Source organism: Bombus impatiens, unplaced genomic scaffold (genome assembly GCF_000188095.3).
Source record: "Bombus impatiens unplaced genomic scaffold, BIMP_2.2 scf_0633, whole genome shotgun sequence".
Taxonomy (NCBI): Eukaryota; Metazoa; Arthropoda; class Insecta; order Hymenoptera; family Apidae; genus Bombus; species Bombus impatiens.
Genome location: NT_177052.1, coordinates 199,864 through 215,337, shown reverse-complemented (window position 1 = coordinate 215,337; position 15,474 = coordinate 199,864). Strand labels below are relative to the sequence as shown.

The following is a 15,474-nucleotide window of genomic DNA, read 5'->3' as shown; positions in this document are numbered from 1 at the left end:
TTTCCTTTTCATGCTTGTATATTTCACCTAATTGCACTTAGCCGAGCGGAATATAATCGCATTTCTCCCCACCCGTGTCTCTTTCGTGAGTGGAGTAAATGACACCGGAAAATAAACACATCGCTGGCACGTATGTGGGTGGCTATACTCGCACATTATCGTTATGCCGCGTTCCCAGTAAACGAGAACTTACAGGACAGTGGCGTGAAACTTAGAAACTTTTGTAACTTTTGAAAAATTTACGTAAAACACTTGAGCCGGTTTGCAAGCTATTTCCAGAAAATTTAGAAGATATGCCATTTTCTTGCTCTTTTAGTATTTTAGAAATTTAAAAGAAGTTGGAGCTTTTCTGCGTGAAGAATTTATAGATTTTAAAGAAATTTATTTGAGATATTATTTGAATAAATGGAATGTTAATAATCGACGAATGTATTCGACAAAAGAAAGATGCTTATTGAGGTTGACTGATAGAGGAACGAGTTGTAATAGAAAAAAAAAAATTGAAATAAGTATAGGTGTAAGTACAGATATAGTCTATGCTGATCCAGATCCTCATTCTTTCAATGTTACATAGACACGTCCATATATTTATAACAAAAGACATTACCAAAAGTTAACCTTGGTGTGCAGCTTTAGCTAAAGGCTACAAGAAACAGCAATAGAAATCTACTTATAACTCTTTGGTTTCTAGACCTTGTAACCGAAAATAAAATTTATACTCAAGGACACAATAATATGAACCTTTCCTTATTTTCAATTTTTTTCACTAAATTCTATTCTCTTCGTAACAGCGATCTTTAAGTCACGGATATACGAAAGAAAAAGGTGTAGAGTTTTCCTTGAAGTAATTACTTGAACAATTCCCAATCTAAGTCGTTGGAAATTAAGAGATGTTTAATATCAATGTAACAGTAGCTTCTAATAATTAAGAAATAAATCGTGTATCACTAGAATTACACTCTTCTTCGATTATGCAATCAATTCCATTATTATTCTATTATTTAACACTTTGACTGCCACGCCGAAATCACATGTTTCGCTCAGGACGCCAAGAGAGTATTTTTATTATTCAAAGCATATAATGGCAAAATAATGATAAATTGATGATGTAAGACAACATTCTTCCCCAATGGACCGTTCATCTTATTGGTGATCACGGACAACCACCGTGACGCCTTGGTAACAGTTAATAGCGACATATTATAACAAGGCGTCGTTTATTTCAACAAATCATTCGCATTCGTTATTTCGTCGTAAGCAAAACGACCAGAATATATTGTTGAAACGTGTAGAAGATATTAGTAAACAGTATTTGCTCATTCTATATATAATAGTAAGGTATGTTCACACTCCTAACTTCAATTATATGATTATAAAGCAGCCTTTACGATTATTTTCTAAGTTTATAGTAATATTCGTAGATTACCCCTTAAAGATATGAATGCAAACACAGTGCACCGTTAGATGCAAGATTTATTCTCATTTTTTTTTTATTGACGTTCTAATAAAAATGTTTAATTGTTCAATGGGGCACTTTTTATTTCGAAGTATCTTCTATTTATATTCAAAATCCCCTAATTGTCAATTTACATTCTATTTTTACAATTGTAAGAAGTTCAAGCGCTCCGGTCACGATGACCACCATGGCGTCACAGGAGAAACCGTGGTCGGTCATATATGACCAACGTGGCAGTCAAAGTATTAAAAATTCTATTATCTCGATATTTACTCCAGTGTATGAAAATCTTCAAGGCTTCGACGTATGTTATCAAATTTCCTGGACTCATAATCAGACCCAGCCATTTAAAAATTAAATTCCAACGATCAAAAATACATCGATTAATCCAAGTCAAAGATCGACGACCGGCTGATCTGTTCGCACCAGGTTACCATGTTAACTTGGTCGGCGATAAATTTTGATAATGAACAGTAGTAGCGGCGATATCATTAAATTAAGCATCGACGCGACGCCGCGCTTGCTCTCTCGCACGTTAATTGAGTGTTGAATGTCATGGTGCTCCGAGGTGAATATGTTTATGTATGAGTACGTGCACGCGCGCGCTGGTGATTTATCATCGCATTATACGCCGCATTACAAATTGTCCGCTGCGATACACGCGCGTAATTATATCGGTAATTTGCGTCCCGCGTTTAATAACGTGCAGCTACACGCGGTGTCGCGTGGTCACTTTCTCCGCGGGTTTCCTTTCTTCCTCCATCTCACTGCTGTCATAATCGAATACGATCGAATCGGGTCTTAACGCTTCCACGATCGATGATCTGATACGAAACTTACACAATGTATGTATATAATTATGTACTCATATTAAATATTCGAATGCAGGACTAACACCCCCCATAAGAGAGAATTGTTTAAATATCGTGTTGCTTGTTCTACTTATACTGGAAAATATGTAAACAAATTTTTCCTAATAATAACATTTAATTGTGTAATAGATTTAGAAGAAAGAAGAGGTTTCTCTCTTTTATATTTTCCAATAATATCTGCTATGATTTATAATAATAGTGGTGCAATTTCACGATAACTTTTGCCCCATTTCTCTATGATATATTACAAGTTGTCTTTTATCAAAACTAGTTTTCTCTCCTTTTCATGACACATCTTTGAAGCAGTATAAAAATATCGGTGTTAATTTCTTGTGGCATTAATTATAGAAAATAAATCTATCTCGCAGTTCAAATTGTTTCTAAGAATTGCTAAATCGCAGAACAAGTATTAGAATATTACTGTGACAAGAAAATATGATAAATTTTTGCTAAGAATCTATTGTATAATTAAACACGCACGAGTACTATCATAGTTCGATTTTGAGAATATATTTTCATACGTGAGTGTAACTCATAAATATCGTCTTTACGTGTTTTCTTTCATTTCTCAGCTATCGAAAGTCGTAATTTATCGACGTGATATTCATGAATTAGACGATCTCCTAATACGATATTACATTTTTATATAAATTGAAGTTGAGAGCCCCCATAATGGTACCGCAATTTCTACTTTATAAAAGCCGAGGGGCCATTAACGTGCCAGTACTGTGTCATTTCGTGAGTAAAAGCTGACAGCATGTGACATCATATTATATCTCTTTCGTTCATCGATGTTAGCAGTGATAATCCTCGCAGCTCTCCGTAAACTGAAGTTACAGGTTTAAACAGTAATTACCAATTCTATAACTTATTATATTGTATTATTCAATCGACTTAAATTAATGATCACCGATATAAAAACTTCGTTTCATGAACGATTAATTCATACTAGGATTCTCTGCAATGACAATTACCGAATTTTTTAATATATACGTTGACCAATCAATTTGGATTGAGAACTATTGCACTGTTTAATTTATTAAAATTAAAAAGCACTGATGTGAAAGTTTGTCCTGCCATAAACGGGTACGACCATAATATAATATAAATATTGATTTCATAAATTCAATTCTCTCGCAAAGGAAAAGTTATCGTATTAGTCAATGAGTTTCAGCTAAGCAAGAACCACTATCATAAAAATCGTGTAACATCGTTTCAAGATCTAAAACTATCAATTTTTAATACAACGTTACGTTTTGAAGCTTTTAAACACTTTAATCACTGACTCATTTAAGAGCGACGCTCTGTGGTCCTGAGAAGGAAAAGCAGATTAGACGAGATTGCTTGGAGTAGATTTTGTATTCGACTGTTTGTATTTAGGCGACGAGGAGCTCTTGACGAAGAGAGCTGGCGAGTGTATCCTGCCTGGAGAATGCCCAGAACCGTGCATTTGCAACGGAGCGACCATCGATTGCTCGAACAAGAAACTAACATCGATACCAAAAGAACTACCGATCTACACGTCCACCTTGTGAGTACAGTCTAATGATTTCAGATTCGATCAAAACGACTTTATCGATTTAAATTGTAATCACAGTTGGCTGAGATCTTTTCTTTTTTTTCGCTTTCAATAGAATAAAATGAAAATTAAATATTTTAATATTAACTAGCTCGCTTTGATCCAAACTATCGCCATCTATCACCGAAAGAAACCAATTCATTCATAACAATGATTCGTAATATCGGTACAAAGAGAAAAGATCGATCCAGTCAGTCGATCGTGACGAATGTTGATCCAGGTCCCTTCGGGCGAGAAAATTAATTCAAACGGCCGACAAGATAATTATCTAATTAAAAGCTGGTCCGTTGTACAGACAGCGTGGCGGGGTAGAGAGCAGAACAATGAATCGTCAAGCTATTATTCGAAATAAATTATTCGAACTCGTTTAATGGATCGACGCCCTGTAGCGCGATTAATTGCTCGCCGTATCAGACGCTGGCGATAAACTCTAACTTTCTCGTTCCTCGGCTTTCTTTGTCCTTGCGCCCAGACTGTTGGCCAACAATGAGCTGGATAAGATCAAAGCGGATGGCGTGTTCGAAAAGCTGCCGGAGCTGCAGCATCTGGACCTCAGGAAGAATAAAATCTCGCGCATCGAGGCCTCTGCGTTTTCAGGCGCTCACAAACTCACCGACTTGTAAGTTACTACATTCCTTTTTCCTTCTTTTTGGGGGAGAGGAGGGAGGGCAGAATATTTGATGATTTTTAATGATTCAACGGTTATTAATATAATTGATGAGTGAAGTTTCTCAGCGATGAAATTTTTCTCATTTTTAAGGGAAAGGTGTTCGGTGATTTTTAATAATTTGAAGAGAAATTGTTCGATGAGTTTTAATATAATTAAGGGATGAAACACCAGAGGGTGGACATTTATTTCCATCTTCAAAAAAAATATTCCGTTGTCTTAAGTAGTTCGAAGGAAGATCATTCGTTAATTTTTTATATAATTAAGATACTTTGCCGAATTGGAAATTGTTCATTAAATAAATTATCTTGGCCTTAGAGCATCGTAGAATGAGACAGTTTTCTAATTTATATTTCAATTTTCGTCATTTTGATTGTTAGTCTCATTTTATTAAGATACTTGTTTGAGATACTTGTTTGTTATTGAAACGTAATAATTAATAATTAGCCGGGATGAATTGAAGATAAAGATAGGTTGTTTACATTTTTTGTTCGGCAGCATAATTCGATTTGTCAGAAAATTGTTGTTTGTTCTTTTTTCTCTGCTGAAACGTTTCTTGGATGAGAAAGTTTCGAATAACGGGGCTGTATTCAGACCGTCGAGATTACTTGCGTTATTTGTGCCTAACTCGATCGGGACTTTGAAACGAGCTTTAACGAAGCAGAATAGGATTTAATTTTCAAAGGCAATTAACGGGACAATGGGTCGATTAATTAGATAGCAGGAGGAGCAGAGGGTGGCTGTAACTCGTGTGTATTTTAGTCTGGACGAATGCAAAGCACGAATCAAAGTGACGCATGTTCCCTAAAGAAAAATCAATCGAACGATAAATATTTTCGTTTGAATATGAATTCGACATACTTTATGAATATATGAATAGATTTGTACAAATACTTTTAGATCTTAAGAGGATAGATACTATGAATTATTCATAAGTTCTACGCCCCGTTCTTCTTCTTATTTTGTGCCATTAAGGACCAAAATAATCTCTAGATATAGAAGAATATTACAAAAATAATTTTCAAGGGGAAATTTTTGATCAGATTGCAAACCACAGATATATCTCGTATATAAGTTAGGTATATATATAAAGATAGTTTCTAAATAGAAAATGGCGATAAAAATGCAAAAGCGTACCATATTGATAATTGAACTCTTAATATTTTTTTTCCAACTTAATTTACGGAAAATACAGTAGCAGAGATTTTACGCGATACGATAATAATTTCTGTCCGAATTTTACATGGTCTCAATGGTGCAACGATGCGTGCGAGCATCGATTCCCATCGACGCGTAAAGGGAATCCCTATAGAGCGGAGCGACCCTATTCCTCTTTAATATTTAGCAACCATACGCCTTATTCACGTGTAATAACGAGCCCTCGTTTCGCAGACTCTTATCGGAGAACAGGCTGAGGGAAGTTCACAACAAGATGTTCACCGGCCTGACGAATCTTAAGACGCTGTGAGTAGAAACTTTTATGTCTCTTCATAAAACGGTATCACCCGGCAACTGTATAAACCCGTCGAACACCATTTTCACAGGAACCTGCACGGAAACGCTATAACCTGCGTTATGCACGGCTCGTTCGACGGATTGACGCACATACGCACCATGTAAGTATACTTCGAACCCGGCTTTTTACTAGTTTTCCCACCCTACGCCTTTTTAAACGTAAAATCGATTCCCATCAGATGCGAAAAGAGTTATTGAATTTTATTTTTCCTTTCAGAAATACTGCAGTTTCGTTGAATAGATTATTTCTCTGACGAAATTTGTTCAGCGACTCGCTAAAGTATTCGAACACTCGAAAAAATTTTTTATCCGTATGTCGCGTGAAACGTTTTGAAATTTCACTACTACGCTACTACGAGACGCGATTGGCATGCTTACACTGGTAAAATTTGAAACCAATCTAAAAACGTATGTAGAAGTTAAACGATGTTTACTGGAAGCGTAAAAAAAATACAAGTATGAAGTATGAATAGAAAGATATGAATAGTCGCTTTAAGCATATAGTATGCAAGTATGTATTAAAGCTAATGTATAAAGCTCCGTAGTCTATTTATTAATGTTGCGAGTAATTGGCTGTGTCAATACTTTTGCAATCTCTGTGGAATATATATTAATTAAAATATCTTGTAACTTCTATATATGCTTTTAGAATCGTGAAAGATTTAACCAATATAATCGCGCCAATTAAAATGTTACTGATATTTCGAAACACTTCGTATAATACGCGTAATATGTTGATAACTCGTAAACGTGATATATTAACGAAATTCCGTTCTTTCTTCTACTTGCTTTTAATTATTCTGAAGAATATTGGATGAGATTTCCGTGTTAATTGACGATAATTATCAATCGCGATGTACAGAAGTTAATGAAAATGGATCAGCAGAGTGTTATCGAGAACTTCGAACGACAGCTATTATGTATCATCGAGTGGTAACGAAATTAATTCGTTATTAATTATGTAATTATAACAACATGCGTACATCGTTTTGAAGTAAAACACGAGAATCAATAATAACGATCCAGTAATGTTTCAACTTTTCCCGAAACGAGACGCACTTGCTATATTATAACGTAAATATTTAATCAGATTAGTATTATGATTATACGAATTACGCTTCATCAATATTAATGAGACAACGATATGGATTTATTAATTATTACGTGTATCTGTACACGTTTTCAATATGTTTTACTGTTGACTTCGCCGGTTCTCCGGCCGGCGAAATATATTTCGTGCTTCCGTGCGCATAATTAATAGCAGTCTAATAAATTGCCTCGTATTTTCAGTAACATGCAAAGCAATCCTTTGTCGTGTAATTGTCATCTCGCGTGGTTCGCCGGATGGCTGAGAAAACGCGACATGTCTGGCGTTGTGGGACACTGTCACGACCCTCCACGATTGAAGAGCGCAATCATCAAAGATATACCCCATCACGAGTTCAAATGCAACAGTAAGATCACTCCTTTGCATTTTTTAACTTTTTATATTAATATCGGGAAAGTATTTTAACATCTTTCTTGGACAACACTAACTTCTAATAATAATATCCCAAATGATATGTACGATCAGTACTATTGAAGTAAAATTACGATACTCTGAAAAAATGTTTGATTGAAATTAATACAAACAGTGGCTGGAAAAGTACTTATATCAAAGTACCTAAAAGCATGAAAGATGTTTTAAAAAAGCAACTGTTATTAATTACCTCGTTCCGCTATTAGTACGATCTTCCTCGAAATTATTAAGTGAGTCACAAGTTCGTTCACATTTTATTAAATAAATATGATAAAGTGAGTCTAACCAAGGAGTAACTTATTTCGTATCTTTTTCATATAACTACGTATCTTCCATGAAAAAATTCAGGCGTATTTTTACATTTTTCAAATAACATTTATAAAATTTTTTGAGATCCATAGGCTGGTGAAAGACGAAGGAATTTTTTACTTAACCCAATATCTATCTCTTCGATACGATATCTACATCTTTGATTGCTGCAATTGATCTCGAAATTAACGATACATCGTCTGTCTATTTTACGAACCGCAGACGACAGCGTGGGTTGCCTAGGTGACGATTACTGTCCACCCCAATGTAATTGCGCCGGGTCAGTGGTGAGATGTTCGAGGTCTCAGCTTACAGAGATTCCACGTGGGATTCCGCCGGAAACCACCGAGCTGTATTTGGACGTGAACGACATCAAGACGATCCAGCCCGAGAGACTGAACCACCTGAGGATTCTCACTAGACTGTAAATAAAATACACGTGTGATGTTGTAACGTTGCCGAGATTGAAAAGAGAAGAAGAGACTGAAATCTCGTTTTCTTTCTTTGCTTTTCAGAGACCTAAGCAACAATCAGATCGGAATGCTGTCCAACGATACCTTCAGGAACCTCACCAAACTGTCCCACCTGTAAGTCGGCACCTTGATTTTCTCTGCGAAATGCCACTTTTGCAGATAAAATATTCTTTCAGCTTTTTATTCACAATTTTATATTTTGATGTAGGGAATATTTTAATTGAATAATTTATCTGTAAGATTTTCTAACCAAGGAAGTTTTGTTACTTCTTTTATGAAAGAAAATATAGAAGCAAAAATTCTGAGATTTTTATTTATACTTTTCTTATCCGTAACACGTTACTGAAACTTGATATTAGATAGTTAAATTCAACTTCAATATTTGGTTTCGTCAATATTTCTTCTTTAATATTTTAAAATGTAAATTATGATCTTGGAGGATGAGAAAATTCTTTGATGTCATTTCTTCAGCCCTTCTATTTCTAACTATTTTATTATTAAAAATATTATATCAATCTCTAACACATTTGAAGAAGGATTTCATCTTTAATTAGTTTTATTTTATTTTGGTTTGCTTGCATTATAAGTATACGAGGCTATCTCTTCACCGTAGACCCTTTTTATTCTAATTATAAAAACAAGAGAAAAATAGATAAAAATTATACAAGAGAAAAATATGACAGATCCTCCTTCTTATGTATCTACTTAATTATCAGACGATGCTATAAAAAATAATCAATAATCTATTGTCAAATTATATTACAAAAAATATTCAATGATTCATCACTAAGTAATATCAGAAGAAAATAACACATGGCCAATACATTTTCAGAATTATCAGCTACAATAAGCTGCAGTGTGTCCAACGAAATGCCCTGGCCGGCTTGAAATCATTGCGGATAATGTGAGTTTCGAATTGCATAATTTTTATTCACGAACAATGCATAGATTTATACCTTCCTTTCACACGCATTGAATATTTCGAATCGCGTTTCATAAATCACGAGGAAAGAATTACACGAAATGACGCGGTAAAAGAGAGCGAAAATCGTGAATACAGTGGCGAGGGACCATTTTTCTCGCGGAAGTACCATTTTCTGGACGAAACACCGGAGCTTTCAGTATGCTTTCGGTTCTTTGTGAATGCGTGAATTCGCCTGTAGTTGGGGAAAAACAATTGATAATGGTACATACATTAAGTTTCGGTAATGGAATAAATAAAAGCAACGATATGGGGGGAGCGATCTGTATTAAATTAATGGGCGAAAGCGTGCCATTTTGTCGATCACAATCGTTCAATGATTTATTGTTTATTCCGCTGATTGCGGTATTAATTTCTTGATGCGGGCAATTTGGGGAATAATTGTTCTTTAACACCGTAATTATTATAATTAATTCGTTAAATCATTTGCATGTATATAAAGGCATAAACAAAACAATTTATCGAGATCGATATTACGAAATTGATTCGCTTTAAGCGGTCGTAAGGGAATGTATCATATTATATTAGTAAATAATTACTCGAGTACCGATAGAAACTCTATGGCGATGCTGTGTAGTAATATCGATTTTGCTCATTAATAATAGTTATTAATATTACACACTTGAAGAATTTTGAAGTATCAATAATATTAATTTATTTCGTGAAAAAACATAGTCTTATCAATATAAACATTAAATGAAGATGCGTATGATGTATTTTTCTCCATCTTTTACAATTGTTATCTTTCTGACTTTTCTGTTTCTCCTCTTTCTTAAAGCTTTCATTACTTTAAATCCAGCTTTCAAAAAAATTATATTATTTGTGGGATGAATTTATTTATTGGATATTTTGAAATCTTCTTCCAAAGATTATATTAGAGCTTCCGCATGAATATCATGGATATATCATATTAGTAACGAGTATGAAGCAAATTCTAATCCTATATCATCTATAAAAATCTTAATCTTATATCAAGATTACATTAGTATCCTTTATACTGCGTCATTGTCACAGTGTCCTATTGTTACAGTGTAATATTACGTTCTACCATGATGATACACGAATACAAAATTAATTTTCCTATAATACCACGTTCTGATTAATCAAATATTTTGCATCATCTGTAGCAAATTCCCTTACGGTCTTCAAATACAATACCCCTTTATTGCATCGAAACTATAATGCGATCCATAGCATAATAAACAGACTACGGATTTTACTACACAAAATAACACTTGTTATAATACTTAAGGAAGTAAACAAATTCTCTAGCTAAATTCCATTTTCTCATTCATCTTTCTAACAATATGAATTTGCATGAACATCTGCAGTCTAACGATAAGATAACGCGCAGAAACCGTTCCGATAAGAAGTTAACGCCACTTTATTAATTGTTTGCGAATCTACTCGTAAAATCAGCTTAATATGCATGGAACATAAACTAGAACACCATAACGTAGACTACTTCAATAATGATCGTTTAAAACCCCGATTTACACTAGGTCTCTACACGGTAACGACATATCGGTGATCCCTGAGGGCGCGTTCGAGGATCTTCAATCTATAACACACCTGTGAGTACCCTCTCTCTTGCGTTGCCCAAGCTAACGCACTGGTTTCTCTAGTGTCGATAATTCACCAACTGGTGTGTTTATAGCGCTCTGGGGTCCAACCCGCTCTACTGCGACTGCAGCATGCGATGGTTGGCCGAATGGGTGAAGAAGGATTACGTGGAGGCCGGTATCGCGAGATGCATGGAGCCACCAGCGATGAGGGACAAGCTGTTGCTTACGACACCTGCGACCGCATTCCAATGCAAAAGTATGTATTTCCTCGACAGTTATCGCGATCGTGGCGAAAGCGGCCAGCTGTTGGTGATCAGGTTTATCCAGTAATTGAATATGACGGATTTTACGCTGACTTCGCAGGAATGTCTTTTGAATATGAATTCTAAACGTTGTTACTTTGTACACGGTGTGTCCGATAAACTATATTGAAAGTTCAACAGTTGGATAAAATCGATACAGGTCGAAATAAGATAAAAATGAAGATTACAGAAATTGTGATTGACGCTCCGTTCGTTGATTATGGATATTTAGAAAATTACTGAAATAAGATCGAGCCGCGACAAACAAACTACACGAAAGAATGCAAAGCAGTGTAAGAGGATGTATTGAGTTGGAAATTAAATGATTGCGGATTTTGTCATTACCACGTAATGATTATGGAGTATTGATCCTCGAGTCCAGCAAATATTAATAGTATACTGATACTACTAAGTATCTAAAACGGTATATAAGAATACATTTTATTTATTATTGGTATAATAATAAAATAGCATTACCTAGTTATGTATTTTTACGAAAAAATGTTAAATATCAAAACGATTTCATTCAACGTTCTTAAAACCTTACTCTAAAAATTGAGAAATTGAAACGGTAAACGGCGTAAATAGCAACAGTATGAGAAACCTTTTTTTTAATGGAAAGAATAATGTAAATTCTATACGGAATATAATATGGTGGAAAAGGTTAGGAACGTTAGAACTATTTATTCTATTTAGAACTATCTGTGTTAACCTTCCGGACAAAGCTTTTTAGTTCCTTTGGGCAAATAAAACTAGTGATCATAAACATAAATTAGATCGTTGTTAAAAAAGAGGAAAGTATAATATATAAATAAATAAATTTATCATTTCAATGCACTTTCTGCCATTCACTCTTCCTCAAAGTATGTAAAGATAATAAGCACGGTATGTGCATAGTATTCGAGTTATAAATAATGTAAAACAAGAATGCGTTCTTTTTCTTTCTATTAGAAATCTTCGTTTCTGACACTTGTGCTCCTCGTTTATCAATTTCAGCTCCTCAGTTTCCAAACTATTCTGATCAGCTGGCCACTATCGCTCAACGATCGACAAAATGTTCCGCACGTGCAGATGTTTTTGATTTCTCACTGACCCGTGACGCAGTCTGTTTAGTTCATGGTTTTTTGGCCCGTTGTCACAATGGGGTACTAAAATTGCTCATTAATCGTAGACCTTTCTTCCGCGCAGCCAACCAACAGCCAGCCGAAGTCCTGGCCAAGTGCGACCTGTGCTACACCTCGCCATGCCAGAACGGAGGATTTTGCGAGGCGCTCCCGGACCGGAAGTTCCGTTGCAAATGCGCGCCAGGATATCATGGGGACCGGTGTGAACATAAAATTGACGCGTGCTATGGAAATCCTTGCCGGAACGCCGGAACTTGTAAAGTATTGGAAGAAGGAAGATTCAGGTATCAAACGTCTTGACTAACCTAATGTAGAGAATTTCTTGGCAAGCTCGTTCGGGTCTGATTTCTATTTGCTCGTTCAGTGGTGCCCGTAGAAACAACGTCTGCAAGGAATTGTAATCCAACAATGACGATTTCCATTTCCCATTTTTTAAAATGATCTTTTGTCGATTTACTAATATATGATAGGATGGAATATATTGAAATGAATATATTTTCGACGAAAATTGCATTTATTTCACGTAGAAAAATAATTCAGTGCTCTATGTGCTTATCAGCACGTATCAAAACGTATATTTATTTTAAAAAATTGAAATATACTTTTTATTTTACTATCTGAAATAATGTTTACTAATATTGGAATACAATTAAACTCTAAAAAGGATTGTTGATATTTTTCATACGTAAAACCTGTCAATGTTCTATCATTGAGATTGCAGTATTAAACAGATACTTTATTATATTTATAACTATTTTTTATTCATATCAAAATTCTAAATAGTATCGTATTATTTAAAAAATTAGTTTATATAATATCTCAAGTATGTATTTAAAAAATTTTAATAATTATAGACATATTAAAGATCTCGAATATATCTCAATTTGAAAAATAAAAGCACAGAGTTGTTCATACATCTAATATTTCATATAATTTTTGATATTGAGATTTCCAGTTGGACTAGAATTCTACTGCAAACACAAAATCACGAGATCGAACGTGTGCATTTGCTGTAGCTCTGCCGATTTCTTTTGAATCTTCTACTGATACGGAAGGCAGTAGTGTTGGTCAAAAATTGAGTAGACGTGCACGAAACGTACCGATGTATTTAGCAAGACAGTAGCTTTGAGCATCTACTGTGTAGAGTATTGTATTGATCATGTCAAAAGTTGAAATTGGTATCGTTAAATAGAAGCCTATAATTTGGCAAAAGTATATTTCACTGTCTAGTAGTTTAAGTCAATGATTTATGAATCCATCTGTCGGATTCAATATTTCCTTTTTCCTTTTTTACATTTTTTTTTCTTTTTTTTTTTTAATTTATGAACATGCGATGGAAGACTTAATATTGCTCCGGTGATGTATTTTCTGAAAAAAATACACAGGCAAGTGTATTTGCATTGTAAAAGCGTTGTTTAACGTATAAGTAGAGTATGAAATGTAGTTTCAGTAGCAGTAAATTGCACGTACAAAACGCGTACACTGTTGTATGAATAAATAAAACGGGACCTCTGCACGTGAGCCCCGAAGAGTAGAAGGTACACGTAACAATCTATCGACGAAGTGATTATGATTCAGTGGTTCTTTCTTCGAAAGCAATCATCGAGCTCGGACCTTGTTTTTGCTGAAAAATATCATGGTGAAATATCTTAAGGAAAAATTACTATCACAAATTATTAATCACCGAGAATTACCATCGAAGCAATTGTGCCAATCGTAATTTTTATTAAGTCAATATATTAGGACAAATTGCTGATACAAGTCTGAATATTAAATATATTAGATGGATTAAGCTCGTAAAATTTGACTAAATTCATTTAATTTTATTGATACGCTATATTTTTAGTTCGGTAATAAACAAAGAATGCTCCAAAATTAAAAAATTGTAAATTAACCGAACTCCAAAAAATCGATCAAATGTTAAGAAAATTATTCGTCGATAAATTAGTTACGTGTACCAAGGTCGATTGGCGGATATACCGCGATCGAAGGTCATGGTCAATGTCTCGATTGACGATCAGTCGGTGTGTGACAGTTGCGACTGCGCCCCCGGGTACAAGGGACTTCGATGCGAGAACAACGTCGACGACTGCGAGAACAACAAGTGCGCGAATAACGCAACCTGCGTCGACCTCGTACAGGCCTACAGATGCGACTGCACCCCAGGATTCATGGGCGAGTATTGCGAGGAGAAGATACCCTTTTGCACAAAAGGGCACGACCCCTGCGAGAACGGAGGTCGCTGCGTCGACCACGGGACCCACTATAGCTGCGAATGCCCAATCGGGTTCACCGGCCTCAATTGTTCCACCAACCTGGATGACTGCGTTGATCATATGTGCCAGGTACCTATTTTTTATTCTTTTTTCTTTCTCGTCCGACTCTTGCACCATTTTCCACTCATACGTGGCATTTTCTATGACTGAAACACTTCTTCTTAATTCTAATCTTTGAAATCTAGATGACGGATTCTATTTTTTCTATTTTTGAAGAAATAATTATTAATATTAGAATTATTAACGCGAGAATAAATGAAAAATTTAACTTAATTTAGTGTTAATTAAAATCGAAAAAATGAACTTGCATTATGATTTTTAAATTACAAATTGCACTTGGGACGAAAAATGTAGAAATTTCTTATTTTCAACTACACGAACCGTAATAAAATACATTGTGTTTTATGCGACAAATATTCTTGTATTTTTCAGAACGGTGCTACTTGCATCGACGGCATAAACAATTACGAATGTAAGTGCGCGGCGGAATATACAGGCAGATATTGCGAGGCAGCACCGTCGACAGCCATGCTCTATCCACAAACTAGTCCATGTGCACACCATGACTGTCAGCACGGTGCATGCTTCCAACCTGCTCCCGCTTCCGCCGCGGACTATCTTTGCCAGTGCCACCCCGGCTACACCGGTAAGTGACTTCTTTCATAATTTTAGACTAAATAAAGACCACTATATTTCGATTTTACGTTCTACCATCAAATGTAAAGATAAATTTCTTCGTTCCCTAAAATTCCGCCAGAATGCAATCATATTATATTAGTCATGAAATAAACTAAACATAAAATTCGAAATAGAAATATATTAAATTTAACTAAAT

General features: G+C 35.1%; 1 protein-coding gene across 3 annotated transcripts in view; it reads left to right on the top strand.

Annotated features, from left to right (window-relative positions):
- The window catches only part of LOC100748420 (protein slit), a 592,701-nt gene that overhangs the window by 571,492 nt on the left and 5,735 nt on the right, over nucleotides 1-15,474 (top strand). For all 3 annotated transcript variants that reach the window (XM_012389069.2, XM_012389067.2, XM_033322367.1), the window contains exons 13-25: nucleotides 3,709-3,859; nucleotides 4,380-4,526; nucleotides 5,967-6,038; nucleotides 6,119-6,190; nucleotides 7,380-7,543; nucleotides 8,140-8,341; nucleotides 8,433-8,504; nucleotides 9,223-9,294; nucleotides 10,875-10,946; nucleotides 11,030-11,193; nucleotides 12,428-12,647; nucleotides 14,399-14,708; nucleotides 15,072-15,285. In XM_012389069.2, the coding sequence (XP_012244492.1) occupies nucleotides 3,709-3,859; nucleotides 4,380-4,526; nucleotides 5,967-6,038; nucleotides 6,119-6,190; nucleotides 7,380-7,543; nucleotides 8,140-8,341; nucleotides 8,433-8,504; nucleotides 9,223-9,294; nucleotides 10,875-10,946; nucleotides 11,030-11,193; nucleotides 12,428-12,647; nucleotides 14,399-14,708; nucleotides 15,072-15,285 (1,932 nt within the window). The remainder of the gene's footprint in view (nucleotides 1-3,708; nucleotides 3,860-4,379; nucleotides 4,527-5,966; nucleotides 6,039-6,118; nucleotides 6,191-7,379; nucleotides 7,544-8,139; nucleotides 8,342-8,432; nucleotides 8,505-9,222; nucleotides 9,295-10,874; nucleotides 10,947-11,029; nucleotides 11,194-12,427; nucleotides 12,648-14,398; nucleotides 14,709-15,071; nucleotides 15,286-15,474) is intronic.